Genomic DNA, 16,561 nt, shown 5'->3' on the forward strand with positions numbered 1-16,561 from the left:
TCCGGATTATTGATCTACATATTTGGCCAAAACATGCCATGGCTGATGCCTTCAGGTATGAGCTCAGTCCTCTGACAAGCCTGTTTCAGGGCCGCGCGGAACTAGTTGCAGGCTTGACATCGTTATTGCTATCACCACACCCACGGAGCTGCAGAAGAGTAGCTACTTGGTCTCTTCGATGTAACCCGTCCCAATTGTGTAGACCCAGCCTTTGAGACTATTCCGGCCATATTTTAGTTGACCACCTAATTAACGACCAATGCTTGGAGGCATCCGAGAATGGATACTGGATTTGGTCTCGAACTGTGGCTGCATATATTCGACAATAGATGGGATTAATTTCAGTTTTATTTCAGCTGTTTTGGGACCAAAGCCACGCGATCATACTCTAAAGGCTTCCCCGGGAGCAGTTACCCTATGGGATCTGATTACTGATCCTGATCCCCTGAAGTGATATGTCGATCTGCGAATGACAAATGGAGAATTGGGTCAGGGACCTCTGCGCCATGGTGGATCATGTGGGGAATATTGAAGCGCTACCCAGAGAATAGTTTCGATGGGATAAGGCTAATTCTCCATCCCAATGGGGCAAACGTTGATAAGGAGCAGAGGCGAGTTGATCACGCAAGGAATCCATTACAGTCGTCGGTGCTACTACCCCTGCCTATGTTAGATGATCCGTCTTACGCCTATTGTATCCACTACAATCCGCCTTGGGCGAATTTTGCGACAGGTAATCCCAAAATCAGAGAAAGGGAGCCACGAGGGACCCACGGAACGGACAGCAAGGGCCGGAATGCCAGACTCATCTACTGTGTGGACGCGCGTTGTCTGCAATGATCTACTCAAATTACCTGGTTTGTCTGTCTTCCCAGCGTGGCTGTCAAGCTACTTATTGCCTTGGTTGTCTGTTGGAAACCATGTCGAAAATCATCTGGTGCCATTGTCCCTGATCTTCCAGCTCCTCTTACTATCTCCGTGTAACCACCCCCATCATTAACATGCCTACGGCGCCACCCGGGGATGTTGACTACTCCGCCGCTCTGAGCCAGGAAACTAGCCTGGAGAGTGCTGACACGATCTTTGTGGAGAAGGACATTGTGCACGTTGAAGAAGGAGAAATCAGATCACAAGATGGTGCATTGGAATCGGACGACCCCCAAGACAAGGACGACCTCGTTGTGGACTGGGACGGGCCAAACGACCCCCAGAACCCCATGAACTGGACAACCTTGCGGAAATGGGTCATTATAGGGCTGATATCTTTGAGCAGCTTCAATGTGTAAGTCCAACACGTCTTCGCTAAGACTATGCATCCGTACGAGCATCTGGATTGACTGTTATAGATCCATGGTATCCACGGTCTTCGCTCCCGGCGTTCCGCAAGTTCTGAAAGAGTTCAATGTTCACAACCCATCCATTTCATCTCTTATGATATCGATCTACGTGATGGGTTCTGCACTTGGCCCTCTGGTGCTGACACCTCTCACTGAGATAAGTGGAAGGCTTCCCATTACACACCTGGCCAATGTACTATTTGCACTGGCTGCAGTTGTTTGCGCTGCCAGTGTGAACATATCAATGCTTATAATGGCACGCCTCGTTATGGGAATAGCCAGTTCCGTGCCTGTGACGGTCGGCGGAGGCTTCGTTGCGGATATGATTCCCATGGAGAAGAGAGGGACGGCAATGACGATCTGGACAGTTGGTCCACTCATGGTGAGTTGAATCAACCCATTCAGCGGATATATAATGCGGATCTAACAGTACGTTAGGGCATGGTCACAGGACCTATTTATGGTGGTTACATTGTCCAAAACATTGGATGGCGTTGGACAATCTGGGTAGAGGCGATTCTTGTAAGTTAGATCGATTCCGTGGTGTTGGACGAATATCTAATTTGATTAGGGCGGTATCATCGTGATTGCTTCCCTGATATTCTTGCGGGAGACATACGCACCCACGCTGCTCCAGCGAAAGGCGAAGCGACTCCAAAAAGAGACTAGACGGCCGTTTCGAACTCAGTACGACCTGGATAAGACGATTGGCCAGATCATCTGGATCTCAATCAGCCGCCCGATCAAATTTCTGTTTTTATCACCCATCGTTATGATCGTTTCATTGTACAGCTCCATCACATACAGCTATATGTACACACTGTTCACGACGTTTACGAGCGTCTTCGAGAATGTGTACGGCTTTACTCCTGGAGAAGCAGGTCTCGGCTATCTGGGACTGGGTCTTGGGTTCTGTTCTGGACAGGTCGTCGTGGGATACTATTCCGATCGATACCTCAAGAAGCAGGAAAAGATCCATGGCAAGATGAAGCCCGAAGATCGTCTACCACCGTTGGTGGTGGGATGCATTCTCGTGCCGATCGGTCTCTTTTGGTACGGCTGGGCCGCAGAATACCGGTTGCACTGGATCGTTCCCATTGCTGGTACCTTTTTCGTGGGCGCAGGTATCTTCTTTGTTCATCTGGTCACACAGGTGTATCTGATTGACTCATATACTCTATATGCTGCCAGCGCAGTATCAGCGGAGCTGGCTCTGCGATGCCTCTTTGGGGCTACGATCCCGTTGGCAGGCACTCCTTTGTACGATGCCCTCGGACTAGGATGGGGGAACAGTCTGCTCGCGTTTATTGCACTTTTGTTTGTCCCGGCTTCACTTTTCTTACTCAAGTATGGTGAGAGAATCCGGACGAATTCGAAGTTTCAGCCGCGGATGACATGATTTTTGTTTATTTGCCACTACTGCGAGCATAGCGATGGCGTTTGGTTAGCGTTGGAGTTTTACGAATATTGATGTTTATGTTTCAACCTGCACAGACATACTCAACACCGAAGTGATAATGTGCAGCACGGAGGACATGGGTTATCCAATACTATGTTACATATCGCTGTCTTTGTTTCGTCAATACAAGGTACAAGGTATATACTGCAAACACCTACAAGAATCACACCTCGGAAGAATCAATACTTTCAGAGAAACTCCACATTCGTGTTCCAACAACGGCGGTGGTGAAAATGGAGAAGCACCATCTCAAGCATACCACCATCAAACAGTCAAAAAATCGTCGACCATGAAGACGAGCTTTATAAATACAAATAAAGCCCAAACATATATCAATTGGCCTGCTGGCCCAATGGTAAGGCGCTTGACTACGGATCAAGAGATTGCAGGTTCGAATCCTGCGTAGGTCAATTTTTTGCCCTTTTTTGCCCCCCTTCCTTTGCTTTCCTCTTCCCCACACAAAAATGCGCCCCAATTCTCGACTACTTTTTTTTTAACAAGCACATCGACAAGCACGACATTAAAAAACAATCGGAGTTATCCCAACAGACCCCATGACCCAAGTACAATTAGTTGACTGAGTCGGACTTTGAAAATTGTTGGGTTCGTATTTCATCCCTACTGCGTAACCCTACCTACATACTACCTACCTTCCGTACCCTACTCATCCCTGAGACCTGGATCGAGCCCCCAAGACATGAGAGAAACAATACCCTGTCTGCCACTTATATACTACCAAGTAAAGTTAGCCCGTACCGAACTCTATAAATGAGCCAAACACAAACAAGCCTTTCTTCAAAGGAAGGGGTTAAGTAGAAAGACAGTATTATGTTCAATGCCCCCCCTGCCGGCAGCCCATACAGTTACTAGATAGTATCTAGATAGATAGACTGTCAGACCAGGAATGCAGGACACCGCGTCGCTCGCTCGCCCACCAAATCAAGGGGTGCGTGCGAGGGAAGGAAGGATGGGATACTGACGCGTAGCATGCCAGATTATCTACCTACTACAGAGGATATAATAGCGGGTATTATTCCCGTTTCCTATCGAGTAATTCTTTCCTTCTTTCTTTCGTTCATTCATCCATCCCCTTTGAATATTGTCCCCATTACAGGAATCAAAAACCACAAAGACAATGAAGTTCCTCGCCCTCGCTGTGCCCGCTACCCTTGTCATGGGTGTGATGGCGATGCCGACTCCTGTACGTTCTATCTCAAGATCACTTCACACACCATGACCTGCTAGCGGTCAAGACAAAAGAAAGAGGCAAAAAAGCTAACAAATTCACCAACCCACCAGTCCACAAGCAAAGCGGCGCGTCTTTCAGGCGAGAACCTCCTCGACGGACTAGCCAAGGATGGTGGACTCTCTGGGTTCTTGTCTGGCGTGCACCTCCCCTTCTTGAATCCTAGTCCGAAGAAGGATAGTGAGGATCCCAGTGATGAGGATCCTGATGATGTTGTCCCGGCTGGTGATGATAAGGGACCGGGGGCTGATGAGGATAGTGGTCCTGCTGAAGCGACTGCTCCTGCGAATTATGAGACCAGGAGTTTTGATGCTGAACGCAATTCTTGGGATGTTGCTGTAGGGGCTGCTCCTGATAACTCCGGGCGTGGTAGTGGTGGTAGTGGTGGTAATGGTGGTAATGATGGTAATGATGTAGCTCCTCTTTTGGATGTTTCTGTTGGGGCTGCTGCACCCTATAATTCCATCCGAAATGGTCCGGCTGATGGGCCTGATGATGGGGATGCACCTGATGATGATGATAATAACGGGGATGGCCCGGCTGATGCTATCTATGGGCTTGAGGATTCGGCGGGTGTTGGAGCTGGAGTGCAGGATGGGACTGAAACACACTAGAGTTGGGGGGATATGGAAGGAGAAGGGGTATGAGATGATGAATGATTGATGCAGTTACAGGGTTCGTGTTTTTCTGCGGATGATTTTTTTCTGAGTTGGTTTCTGTTTGTCCTAATAGTAGCTAACTATAACAATATCGTATCACACGCGCAATCGGTTCGAAAATAAAGATCCACGCCAGTCATTATCGGTTGGTTTCATGAGTCGTAGTCGTAGCGAGCGTTGCCAATCGTCAAGTATCGTCATATAGGTGTTCAACGAAGGGTATCAGGTCTGTGTCACACATGTCGTAAAGAAAAGTAAAAGTGAGAAAAGCGCATTAATCCTCCATGTCCAAGTCGTCCACTTCCACGCGCGTCCCCAGTGCCTGTTTCCCTTCCTTGATCATTGCTTGTAGCTGCCGGTTCAACCGGGCAAGGCTGGCATCCTCCTCACGCTCCATGCGACGCTTTTGCGCCATGTAGCGTTGCGTCTCCACAGACACAGGGCTCTCCCGCGGCTTAGCTGGTGTTGAGAATTGGGATTTCGTCGGCATCGACGGCGCATGCGAAATCAGCGTTCGCTTGCCCTGCGACCGCCGACGAGAGTGAGTATGTGCTGGGGTCCGACGATGGACTCGTCTGCGCTGAGAAGGACTGGCTTCGTCCATAAATTCCTCTCGCGCGGACACGATCACCCAACTGTGCTTGAGATCATCTTCTGGATACTGTCCCGGAAAAGGGCTAGAGGAACCCTGTTGCCGCTGAGAAGTGGGCATGCTCTCCTTCTCGATCGATGGGGATGCCAGCTGGGGCTGTGCATCCTCCGCCGTCATGGTATAGCCTTGCCCACCGCCTGCATAAAACCCTCGGAAAGCTCCGCTCCAACAAAAGTCCCAAACTTTGCCTACCACGCCTAGCACCGCTCGACTCCAGCGGACGGGAGCAGGCTGTGGGTAAGCAATAGGAGCATTGACGGCAGGAGCCGCGGTCGCGGTCGCGGTCGTGGTCATAGTCGTGGTTGAGATTGTCATTTTCTCATCGTGACCGGTGGGAGAGGCTGCGATCAAAGACGGATCCCAGCGGCTGCGTTTACGGCGAATGTCCACGGTTTCGCTGAGAGATTCAACACTATCATCGAGAGCGAGAGATCGAGCAGGCTTGCGATAACGGTTGGGGCGATAGACTTGATCGACGGAGGTATCCTCCACACCAAGGAGGAGATCGTCGGGGGAGATCACAGAGGCGACATGACTAGAGGGAGTGTCGACATCCAGCCAAGGACGACGATCAACTTCTAGACGGGATCTCTTGCGGTTGGGGATAGAGATCGATCGATACAAAGCCGATGAAGCTGAGGGGGTGGGCGGGACTTGGAAAAGCTGTGATGGAGCGCCGGCCAGATCGAGTTGCGGAGGAATGGGGGACTCGAGGAAGAATGGACTGGCTGGCATCCTTCTTCAAGGTGTGGAGACGAGCAGTGGCTGGGAAGGACAGGAGATGCAGGGGGGTTGCATATGATGAAGCAAAAGAACGTGGGCGATGGAGATAGTTGTAGAGGTGAGAAAGTAGAGGAGGAGGAAAAAGAGAAGAAGAAAAGAAGAGGAGAAAAAACACGGGATTGTCCCCAACAAGAAGAGCCACCGCCAGCCTCCCTCTTTCTTTCTTTCTTTTTCCCTTTTCTCATTCCCCGTTACTTTATTTTTCTTTTCACCGCAACAATATTCATTACTATTGTTCCTAATTATTTAGTTCATATGAAACCTAACTACAGTTGAGCCTTCCACTCGCGATGGGCCTCTCGCAATGCATCCTCGCCATCCACCAGCACACACCAACCCTCGCCGCCCACACCACCATCTCCCACTACCGCTGCTGCGAAATGACCATCTAGAAAGTCCAACACACTCTTATCATACGTGCCTGGCTGGAGCCAGACAGCGGGGATCCCCACACTGTGAGCCTCTTTGAGGAGGGCAAGAGTGACTGGGGGAGGGGTCACAATAGACAGGGAAGTCTGGTCGGGGTTGGGCAAGTCGCGGGGTGATGGGACCGTCTTATAATTCTGCGACGGCAGCTCGATCTCCGGGGCGCGAGGGTTGAGGGGAGTAACGGGCAGGGAGTGTTGATGATACCAGGCAAAGACTGCTGGTCAGCCGGCGCAACGGCCTGCAAAGTGATGGCAAAAGGACCTACTCTTGTAGCCAAACTTGCTGCGATCGTTGCTGGCCCCTGCCACGGCAAACTGCGGCGACAGGAAGAAGCGGCGCGCGGCATCCATCGTAGCAGACATCTTGAGATCGTATTGGTGATAGAAGATATTTACAGATAGTCTGGAAAGAGTAGTAGGATAGGATGGTTTGTTAGGCGGACGGATAGTAGAGGAGAATGACGATGATGTGGGGGGAAGTGAAAGATAAAGATAAAGACGGGGAAGAGACGCGGAGAAGCCGAGCCTCGATGGCGCCAACTTCTCCTTCGCCTTCCTCCTTCCTCCCAACTTCTCCCTCATAAACCCCCACCAATTCCTTTCGCATTCTCTCTTCTTTCTTATATTATTCTCCAGATAAACTACAATTCTCTAGTCGTCTGCTTTCCGCTGCTTGCATGCCCCCCTACGTCCCCCGAAAGCGTCTCTCTTCCGAGGATCCGCCCGCCGCAAAACGTCGTCATGCGACGCCTCCCATCGCCGCTGTCATCGAAGACACCGACACCGAATCGTCCTTGAGTGACGTCCCTGAAGAGAAAGAAACACCCCAGGTACCAGATGGATCGGATGAGGAAAGCAGCGACTCCGACGAGGTCGACTGGGAAGACGCCATCGAGTCCAATGCCAACGCCACCCCAGTTACGCCCTCCATCCTCAACCCCGACCAGCACCAGGACCTGGAGTTGACATTAGACAAGAACGAGATTCACCTGACTGACCTACTTGAAGGCAAAAAGGGTCCGTCAAAGATCGAACGCCAAATCCGCATCCAGACCCATTGTCTACATGTACAGTTTCTGCTCCACCACAACGCCATCCGCAATGTCTGGGCCAACGACTCCCAGCTCCACGAGATCCTGCGCCGCAAGCTACCCCAACCAATACACAAGGAGGTCAAGAAATGGCGCATTGCATCCGGTCTCGAGGCTCCAGAGCCGCCCCCGGAGAAGAAGTCGAAGAAAGGAAAAGGGAAGCAGCGTCGCCAGTCAGAACGGGATTGGGCTGAAGGCTCGTCGCGACTTGAACCCGGCCAACCTGACATGAGCAGCGGTGACCCTATAATTATCCTTCTCAAAGTTCTCGCCGCCTACTGGAAGAGCAAGTTCAAGATCACCGCCCCTGGCCTACGAAAACACGGCTACCGCCCCATGGCTCAATTGGAGGCTCAGATCAAATCATTCCACAAGGACGACCACGACCCCGAAAAGCACGGCGAGAGGATAGCCAACATTGATGAGTTCCGCCACGCTGCAGAGAACATGCAGGGCTCTCGAGACGTAGGCGCCCAGCTGTTCACGGCTCTGCTGCGTGCGCTCGATATCGAAGCCCGACTGGTCGCCAGTCTGCAGCCCCTTGGCTTCGGCTGGACCAAGAGCGAGACCTATACTACCAAGCCAAGCGCAGACACCGAGCCATCGACGGAGAACGCAGAGACAGAAGACGCCATTGACATGGAGTCCGATAGCAGTGAAGACGACACAAAGCCCGCCCGCAGCAAATACTTCAACAAATACGATGAGGACCTACCCTTTCCCATCTACTGGACCGAAGTCGCCTCGCCCATCACCCATCAAATCATTCCCGTCGACCCGCTAATTCTCCGCAACCCTGTCGCCACGACCCCGGAGCTCCAGGCAGCCTTCGAACCTCGCGGCGGCAAAGCCGAGAAGGCGAAGCAAGTCATCTGCTACGTTGTGGCCTACTCGTCCGACAAAACCGCCAAAGACGTGACAACACGCTATCTCCGCCGCCGCACCTGGCCCGGCAAAACCAAAGGCTACCGAATCCCCGTCGAGAAGATCCCCATACCAGGCCGCAAAGGCAAATTCTACGAAATCGACTGGTTCCGCGTAATCCTCCGCGTCTACCAACGCCCTACACCCCTTCGCACCGCCGTCGACGACCTCGAAGACACCAAGGACCTCCTCCCGAACCAACCCGAACGCAAACCCGGCAAAGAAGGCGACACGCTTCAAAGCCTGCGCACATCCACCGAATTCGTCCTCGAACGCTTCCTCCGGCGCGAAGAAGCCCTCAAACCCGGCGCACGCCACGTCCGCACCTTCAAGACAGGCAAAGGCGCCAAAGCCAAAGAAGAGAAAGTCTTCCGACGCAAAGACGTCCTGAAATGCCTATCCGCCGAAAGCTGGCACAAGGAAGGCCGGAGACCCAAGGCGGGCGAGATGCCCCTGAAACGCGTGCCCATCCGCGCCGTAACTCTCCTCCGCAAACGCGAAGTCGACGAATTCGAGCGCCAGAATGGCGAAAAGCCCAAACAGGGCCTCTACGCTATCCACCAAACGGAATATATCATCCCCGATCCAATCTGCGATGGCGTCATCCCCAAGAATGAATACGGAAACATCGACTGCTTCGTCCCTAGCATGGTGCCCCGCGGCGCGGTCCATATCCCCTGGCCCGGAACCGTGCGCGTATGCAAGAAACTCGGCGTCGATTACGCAGAAGCAGTCACGGGGTTCGAGTTCGGGTCGAAGATGGCTGTCCCTGTTATCCAGGGCGTGGTTGTCGCAGAGGAAAACGAGGACCTCGTTAAAGACGCTTGGTTAGCGGATGACGCGGAGAAACGTAAACGGGAGCAGCGCAAAGCCGAGGCGCGAATTTTGCAAACCTGGCGGAAGTTTCTCTTCGGGTTACGGATCAAGCAGCGCGTGCAGGAGGAGTATGGTGGGAATGCAGACGAGGGGGTGGATCATGAGCGGGATGCTCATAATCCGTTTACGAATCGTCGTGGTCGGTTGCCTGATCAGGATGCTTCTGCGTCTGCGTCTGCGTCTGCTCCTGCTCCGGATGAGCACGACGATGAAGTCCATGGTGGCGGGTTCTTACTGCCTGGTGAGGATGAGGATGAGGACGTAGATCGAGGTGGTGGCTTCCTTCTTCCTGGTCAGGAGGGAGATGATCATGATGATGGGGGATTGATTGTTGATCATCACGAACAACAGCACCAACATGTACCGACTGAGCCTGTCACACCGGAGGCTGTTGATGCGGAGATTGCCGATAGTGATGATGATGAAGAAGGTGACGATGACGATGGCAAGGTGGAGAATCCGATCTCGTTGAGCTCTGACTCGGAAGACCTCTCGTCCCCGGTAGAAATACCGGATTCTGAGGGATCAGTTGCAGAGTCCGAGTCGGAATATGAGCCGGTGGCGCCGCCGCCACCGCCGCCAACGACGCGGAGGAGTACGAGAAGGAGTGGTCGTCGATAGATAGTGATTTTTTCTGTTAAATTCTGTATGTGTGTATGACGGTCTGTATGTTATCATGTCTGGCGTTGGCGGTATGTAATTGGCACAGGGACGGAGGTACTGGATGATAATAATGACAATGATAGGGAAGGCAAAAAGCATGATAATGGTGTACTCATACTTCACTAAAATAGTAATCAATTGCTGTATCGTGTACTGCTTTCTTCCAGGATCTATAGACATTAATCGTATGTAGTAGGTATAGGCATATAAGGGAGGTAAGTAGAATCGTCTCCCAAAAGAACATCACACATAAGAATTAGATAAAGACAAAGCGAAACATGAACCGACGTAACAATCATAATATCCTCCGTCTCGACACCAACGGAGTATCCTGCACATACTCCTCGTCACCCCCATCCAGGTCGATTTCCTCGTCCGGACTCAGGTCGAAATCCCCAATGGGGCTGATGTGTACTGCGGGAGAGGCGACCGGACTGTGCGCCACACGCGGCCGCGACTTGAATACGCTGGCGTAGTCCGCTTCCTCGTCGAAGAGCTCGTCACGTGGCGTAGAGGCCCGACTGGGGATGGTGTGTGATCTCTGGGGCGTCTCGAACTGGTTGATGGGGTAAGAAGGCCGAGGTCGGTGGGACCGGAAACTTTCTCTTGGTCTGGGTTGGGTGGGTGGTACGATGAGCGACATGGATTTGCGGGTTCGTTCGACGAGTGTGAACCTGCTAGTTCGTTCAGGAGGGGGAGAAGGGTCCTTTTCGGGGACTTCAGTGGTTGAGAATGAGGGCACGCTGGGCTGGGGCTCTGGGATGGAGGGTGTTGAAGTTCTTGTGGTGGTTGAGCGGGTAGTGTCTTCGGCCTGGGGAGATGATCTGTTGCTCCCAGCCGCTGAGCTGGAGGATACTGTTGCAGGGTTGCGTAATTTTGAGTCGCTATGAGTATGACGGTGACGATGCGCTGCGGGTCGGCCGTTGATCCGGGCAATGGCCTCATTCATGGAGAAAAGCAACGCCCGGTCGTCTGCTTTGGGCGAGGCGCGTTCCACTGGCTGCCGGACGGCTTTGGAGATGCTGGCGACGGTGAGAGCTTGGTGCTCTCGGAAGACGAGCGGTTGAGATTTGGTTGAGCTTGTGGATTGTACCCGCTCATGTTTGCGCATAGAGGCACTGTACTGGCGCCAGCGCTGGAGTCGGGCACGCTGACGGAAGACGCGAGACTCCAGATCGATTAGCAGATCCGGGGATGTATTTGCACGGAGGCCATCCACGCTGGATTCCTTTGCTTTCGCCCATGCGATGTCGAACGGCAGTTCCAGAAAAGCGTCGTTGCTGCCTCGTGCACCACCGTCGACAAGGGTATCCGCCCAGTCCTCACCCCCCAGCCAGTTAGCCCTGAGGTCGCGAGCCAGCGCATCTATGTCGGCGCCAGTGTCGGGGAGTTGGGGAGGGTTTTCCTTGGCTCGTTCATCAAGCTGCAGCTTTTTAAGTTCTAGCAATTGGGTAAATTTTTCATGGGTATCCCGGGCTTTGTTGCGACGCTCGCCGATTTGGTTTAGGGAGACCCGATGGGCAAGGACGAGGGGGAGCATGAGCTGGTATTCCTCGCGCGTCAGCCCGGAAGCCAATGAAAGCTTCATGGCCACATTTTGTAGTGCCGGATCTGAGGAAGCGGCGAGGGTCTTCCGCAGCACCGCAGTAGAGAAGACGGCCAATAGTTCCTCGAATTTCTCTCCTTTGCAATCATCCAGCATTGACTTGCGAAGAATGGTTTCTCTGCCGAGCTCGCCCTGTTTCTTCAATTCGGAGAGCACACGGAATAAAGCAGCACGAAGATTGACGGACTGCAGGGGCTCGAGCGGAGGGAAGAAGGGCCGGAGTTTCTGCATGCCGTCAGTCGGGCATCAAAGCCACTGAGGGGATGGAACATACATCGCGGGCGGTGTCGGGGTCCCAGAGGGTAACCAGGTGATAAAGAGCCCATTCTATAGACCTTATACGCTGACGCTGGTTCTGCGACGTATCTGCGAGGGAGCGGAGAGAGATGTGAGGCCAGTCATCATGGCGATCGAGCTGGAGGAGTTGGAGGTTGCGGACGAAAACGGAGAGGGGAGGCTGAGGGGACCAGTTCGGGGGTTTGGGGCGAGGGGTTCGTGACTGCATGGTACATCTGATGCTTGGTTAGAGAGAAAAGTAGTATAGCATTCTAATCACTGAAACATACCTGAACAGAGGGACCAGTCGAGGAACTGCAGGGACGAGAGGGAGAAACAACAACAACGGAGAGCTGGAGATCAACAATGAAGAGCAGCAAGTAATGGATGGATCCGCTGGCTGGCTGAAACCAACCAATCCGCTCGACCGCTTTTTCTCTCCCCGCAGTTTCTCTTTCTCCTCCGGTTCCTTCTCCTCTTCGCCATTCTTTTCTTTTTCTTCTCCTCTGCTGTTCGTGCTCATCGTCTTTAATCTTCCTGTCTCTACCTTGACTCCTCTCTTCCACTCTCCCCTCCAAACCTCTCTTAACAACATGGGCTCCGAAAACCCCTCCAATCCCCTCTGGACCACCCAGTCCGGTGAGCAGAATCTAACCCCTCCTCCACCATTCCCATGCACTAGCTAACATTTAGCTCCTTCACCAGTCCTGGCAAGCCTCCCTCACCCCCCAGAGGAGAACTCCGCCTCTCCGATTCCCTTCTTCCACCTCCTCGAACGTCTCAAGACCACCAAGCGTGAAGGATGGCGTCGCTTCGGTATTAACTCCGGCGAATCCATCTCCGACCACATGTACCGCATGTCGGTGATGACCATGCTCGCGCCGCCTACCCTGGCCTCCCGCCTCAACCTGCCCCACTGCATGAAGATGGCCCTGATCCACGACATGGCCGAATCCCTCGTTGGCGACATCACCCCCGTCGACCGGGTCGACAAGACCGAGAAGGCGCGTCGCGAGGCCGCCGTCATGGACTACATTGCCAACAACCTCCTGGGCGGCGTTCCCGGTGGCATGTTGACCGGACAGGAGATCCTGAAGGTGTTCAACGAGTACGAGGCCAACGAGACTCTGGAGGCACAGTTCGTCCACGACGTCGACAAGATGGAGCTGCTGTTGCAGATGGTGGAGTACGAGCGCGCCAACAACATCGACCTCACGGAGTTCTGCCATGTTGCGAACAAGGTACAGTTGCCGGAGACGAAGGAATGGGCGGCCACGGTGCTGCAGGAGCGCGAGAAATTCTGGAAGAGCAAGGCGACGGCATAAGCATGAGCATGATCAGACGTGGCACATAGTACGATAAAGAGTACGGCGTTAAAGTGATGATTACGACCGTGGATGGTACGAGAATGGGGGGTTTTCGGGTCTTGTTCGTTTATTTCTTTTCCATGATACGGATGCTGTGCATATTTACATTACACTCCGTGCGAGGCGTTGGGGGAGTGTTTACTTTAGATAATAGCTCCAATAGACCTACACATACACACATACCCTCTATACAAGTACAACACAGCATACACATATAATATACACACACGCTCTAATCTAAATCCTCCTTCTCCATCTCCCCCGCCAACCTCCACGCCTCCCCCTCCATCTCCTCCGCCGACCTAGCCACCCTCTCCTCATTATCCACCCTCGGAAACCTCCTCCTCCCCTCACCACCCTCCTCACCATCCTTAGCAAAAACATCCCTCAAATCGCCCTCCTCCCCATCCAACATCTCATAAACCGCATCCATCCCACCCCTACTATCCAAATCCCCCCTCTTCCTGGGTATCACATGCGCATGAACATGCGGCACGCTCTGGCCCGCATCTGCGCCATCCTGGATAGCGATATTCAGACTCGACGCTCCATATACACGCTCGATCATGCGCGCTACGCGCCGCACGGTCAGGAATAGATCTGAGGTCTCGGTCGGGGTGAGGTCTGTCACGCGGGGAACGACCCGTCGGGGGGAGATGAGGACGTGGCCTGGGAGGATGGGTTTTAGGTTTACGAGGGCGTAGCTGTAGGGAGTTAGGTGGAAGACCTATTTTTTATCTTTTAGTATCTGAGGGGTGGGTATGTATATGTATTTGGGGGCCGGGGGAGGGTGTACCTGGGTTGTGACGGTGAAGGGGCCGAAGTGGATGGGTCCGGCTTTGAGGATTTGGGTTATGGTGGTTGGGATGGACATTGTTGTTGTTGTGGTGGTGGGGGTGGGGGTGGACATGTATGTATGTATGTATGTGAGAGGTTATTTGAGGGTATATATGTATGTGTATGGTGTACGAATTGGTGGTATGTGCAATTGATGGTAAAAGAGGGATAGTTGGTTGTGTTGAAGATGAAGATGAGGTGGACTACTTCCGGTGGAGAATATCGCTATCGACATCATCGGAGTTAGGCGGAGATACCATACCATCTATCGTTTACAACCACCATCTACATCTACATCTAAACTACAGACATAGCAGTCCAATCCACTCATAAGGGTATCATTACTCGCTCGTATATTACATCAGAGCCTTCCCCACAAACATGCTCACATATTACAACCGTGATATCGACACATGCCATCATGTATCATGTCAAAAAAGAAATCACTAGAAAGGGATCTGCTCGTCGCTACGCCTCCTGCGCTGCTTCCTGCGCTGGCGCTTCCTGTTCGCTAATTTGCTCGCTCGGTTGCTTTGTTTCTGCCTCTACCTCGGGCTTCGCCTCCGTCTCTGCGGGGGCTTCGCTTTCAGGCTTGGCCGGCTCTTCCGCCTCAGCTTCAGCCTCAGCCTCAGCCTTGGGCTCGGCCTCGGGCTCCGTTGTCTCTGGCTTCTCCTCTGGTTTCTCTTCCGGCTTCTCCTCTGGTTTCTCTTCCGGCTTCTCTACTGACTCCTGGGTAGCCTCGTCATCGTCGGCGTGTACCTCCGAAACAGTGACCTTAGATCCGTTGTCGTCAACGGAAGGCTCCGGCTCCGGCTCTGGCTCAGACTTTTGCTGCTCCTCGGCCGCTGGCGTTGGCTCGGCCTCCTTCGGTGCAGGGACAGGGGTGGGAACAGGGGCAGGAGCAGGAGCAGGAGCAGGAGCGGAAGCAGCCGCTGCGGCATTCGCAGCTGCAACCGCAGCCGTTGCCGCCGCTACAGCCTGCTGCCTCGGCTGCTCATCGTCTTCTGCGCCCTCGTTGATGGTCGTCACGCTCGAGCTGATCGACGGGCTATTTTTGTGACGCCTCGTGGTTGCTCCCGTGCTGATCGACGCTGGCTCCATACTCTCCAGCGACAACGGCTCGTTCTCCTTGCGCAAGATTGTCATCCGACGATTGTCCGTGTGCTCCGGCGCGGCCGGCTGCTGAACATCCACGCCCTCCGCCTCCACAGGAACCGTGTAATTATCCTCCGGAATGAGACTGTACATGTCGCAGACCGTCTTGAAGAAGATATATAGCCCGTCGTGTCCCTCCACCTGCCAGAACACCTCCCGGTGTTGGAACCAGGCGTGCGCAAAGATGCGATACAGCCGTCGGAAGATGTTGGTCAAATGTCTCATGCTGGCCTGTGCGCCGCCGCCCGTCTCCGAGCCGAGAGTCAGTCGGCTGGGAAAGTATTTAGGCGACGTAAGGATATTCGTGGCCCAATCGAGGGTATGGCAGCAATAGTCGATGGCGCAGCAGGATTTGGGCGGATCGTGCACGGCACAGAGGTACTGCCACTCGGATGCCCGCATCTCGGGGCAAGTCTGGGAGGAGCAGGGAGGAGAGTCGGCGAAGAAGGCGATGATGAGATTGTTGACTTTCATAGTCAGGAAGCGACACAGCTCGTAGAGCCATAGCGACCGGTCGACGCCGTCCGGGGGTTCTGCGAGCTGCATGGCGACATCCCGATTGATGGGAACTACTGTATCAGAGCCTTCGGGCCGTGTGTAATGATTGTAGAGAGCCTTGAGGTGTTCTTGGAGTTGGAAGGGGGAATCGAGCTATCGCAGAAAGGGGTGGCTGGGTCAGCGGAGCTACTCGGAGACAGCTGTGCTTTGTTTACGAAAACCGTACCTGAGAGAGAGGGATCAGAGGCGGTCCAACAGCCATATCCCCAGCTCTAGTACCTGGACGAATCCTCCTGGTTGAGCCATCCTCCGATGTTTGTGAAGCGCCCAGCAATTGCTCCGTCTCGTGGTCAAAGGACTCGCCGACCGAGGGTGACTTGGGCCCGATCTGGACCTCCGTGAACGGGGGCGGACTAGGCAGACGTGGAGAGGTGGCCTGCGAGACTCCCGCAGTAGCCATAGCGAGAGGATTCGCAGAGTCTCAAATGAGTGAAAACAGAAAGAAAGAAGGAAATGAAGAGGAGGAATGTAAAGGAGAGACGAAAGGGAATTGGAGAAGAACAACAACTAGCTGAAATGAGGAGATAAGATGGAGCTGGCCGGACGGGGACTGGCCGCGATTGTCTGGTTTGCATTGCTGCCAAATGACTGCCGGTGCCCTAAGCCCTAGCGGTTCCTGTTGGGGTAACGTCATTCCCCGACAT

At 53.4% G+C, this 16,561-nt stretch overlaps 9 protein-coding genes and 1 non-coding gene across 10 annotated transcripts; 6 read left to right on the forward strand and 4 right to left on the reverse strand.

Annotated features, from left to right (window-relative positions):
* The first annotated feature begins 278 nt into the window (after positions 1-278).
* On the forward strand, positions 279-921 carry BO85DRAFT_251232 (uncharacterized protein). Its single transcript, XM_025654933.1, has one exon. It carries the CDS (start codon positions 517-519, stop codon positions 838-840), a length of 324 nt encoding a protein of 107 aa, XP_025517754.1. The 5' UTR covers positions 279-516; the 3' UTR covers positions 841-921.
* On the forward strand, positions 702-2,957 carry BO85DRAFT_417366 (MFS transporter). The gene is made up of 4 exons (XM_025657773.1): positions 702-1,282; positions 1,347-1,719; positions 1,776-1,859; positions 1,909-2,957. The coding sequence occupies exons 1-4, from the start codon at positions 1,002-1,004 to the stop codon at positions 2,734-2,736; spliced, it is 1,566 nt and encodes a 521-aa protein (XP_025517755.1). The 5' UTR covers positions 702-1,001; the 3' UTR covers positions 2,737-2,957.
* A 177-nt stretch (positions 2,958-3,134) lies between these two features.
* Positions 3,135-3,206, forward strand: BO85DRAFT_t98. Its single transcript has one exon. It is a non-coding gene; the product is annotated as a tRNA-Arg (tRNA).
* Positions 3,207-3,931: 725 nt separating this feature from the next.
* BO85DRAFT_486291 (uncharacterized protein) lies at positions 3,932-4,656 on the forward strand (the record flags this gene model as incomplete). Its single annotated transcript, XM_025663379.1, has 2 exons — positions 3,932-3,997; positions 4,096-4,656. 2 exons carry the CDS (start codon positions 3,932-3,934, stop codon positions 4,654-4,656), a joined length of 627 nt encoding a protein of 208 aa, XP_025517756.1.
* A 319-nt stretch (positions 4,657-4,975) lies between these two features.
* On the reverse strand, positions 4,976-6,915 carry BO85DRAFT_457907 (CoA-binding protein; the record flags this gene model as incomplete). The annotated part of the gene is made up of 3 exons (XM_025661548.1): positions 4,976-6,081; positions 6,468-6,779; positions 6,831-6,915. The coding sequence occupies 3 exons, from the start codon at positions 6,913-6,915 to the stop codon at positions 4,976-4,978; spliced, it is 1,503 nt and encodes a 500-aa protein (XP_025517757.1).
* A 326-nt stretch (positions 6,916-7,241) lies between these two features.
* Positions 7,242-10,464, forward strand: BO85DRAFT_417375 (Rad4 family protein; the record flags this gene model as incomplete). Its single annotated transcript, XM_025657774.1, has 1 exon — positions 7,242-10,464. One exon carries the CDS (start codon positions 7,242-7,244, stop codon positions 10,074-10,076), a length of 2,835 nt encoding a protein of 944 aa, XP_025517758.1. The 3' UTR covers positions 10,077-10,464.
* On the reverse strand, positions 10,414-12,229 carry BO85DRAFT_367679 (uncharacterized protein; the record flags this gene model as incomplete). The annotated part of the gene is made up of 2 exons (XM_025655827.1): positions 10,414-11,949; positions 11,999-12,229. 2 exons carry the CDS (start codon positions 12,227-12,229, stop codon positions 10,414-10,416), a joined length of 1,767 nt encoding a protein of 588 aa, XP_025517759.1.
* Positions 12,230-12,593: 364 nt separating this feature from the next.
* On the forward strand, positions 12,594-13,325 carry BO85DRAFT_486296 (HD domain-containing protein; the record flags this gene model as incomplete). The annotated part of the gene is made up of 2 exons (XM_025663380.1): positions 12,594-12,639; positions 12,706-13,325. The coding sequence occupies 2 exons, from the start codon at positions 12,594-12,596 to the stop codon at positions 13,323-13,325; spliced, it is 666 nt and encodes a 221-aa protein (XP_025517760.1).
* Positions 13,326-13,599: 274 nt separating this feature from the next.
* On the reverse strand, positions 13,600-14,241 carry BO85DRAFT_436781 (HIT family protein; the record flags this gene model as incomplete). The annotated part of the gene is made up of 2 exons (XM_025658584.1): positions 13,600-14,094; positions 14,164-14,241. The coding sequence occupies 2 exons, from the start codon at positions 14,239-14,241 to the stop codon at positions 13,600-13,602; spliced, it is 573 nt and encodes a 190-aa protein (XP_025517761.1).
* A 286-nt stretch (positions 14,242-14,527) lies between these two features.
* Positions 14,528-16,439, reverse strand: BO85DRAFT_417385 (Mob1 family protein). The gene is made up of 2 exons (XM_025657775.1): positions 16,084-16,439; positions 14,528-16,010 (listed from the first exon to the last, which is right to left on the reverse strand). The coding sequence occupies exons 1-2, from the start codon at positions 16,315-16,317 to the stop codon at positions 14,673-14,675; spliced, it is 1,572 nt and encodes a 523-aa protein (XP_025517762.1). The 5' UTR covers positions 16,318-16,439; the 3' UTR covers positions 14,528-14,672.
* Between the last annotated feature and the right edge of the window lie 122 nt (positions 16,440-16,561).

Source organism: Aspergillus piperis (genome assembly GCF_003184755.1).
Source record: "Aspergillus piperis CBS 112811 unplaced genomic scaffold BO85scaffold_5, whole genome shotgun sequence".
NCBI lineage: Eukaryota > Fungi > Ascomycota > Eurotiomycetes > Eurotiales > Aspergillaceae > Aspergillus > Aspergillus piperis.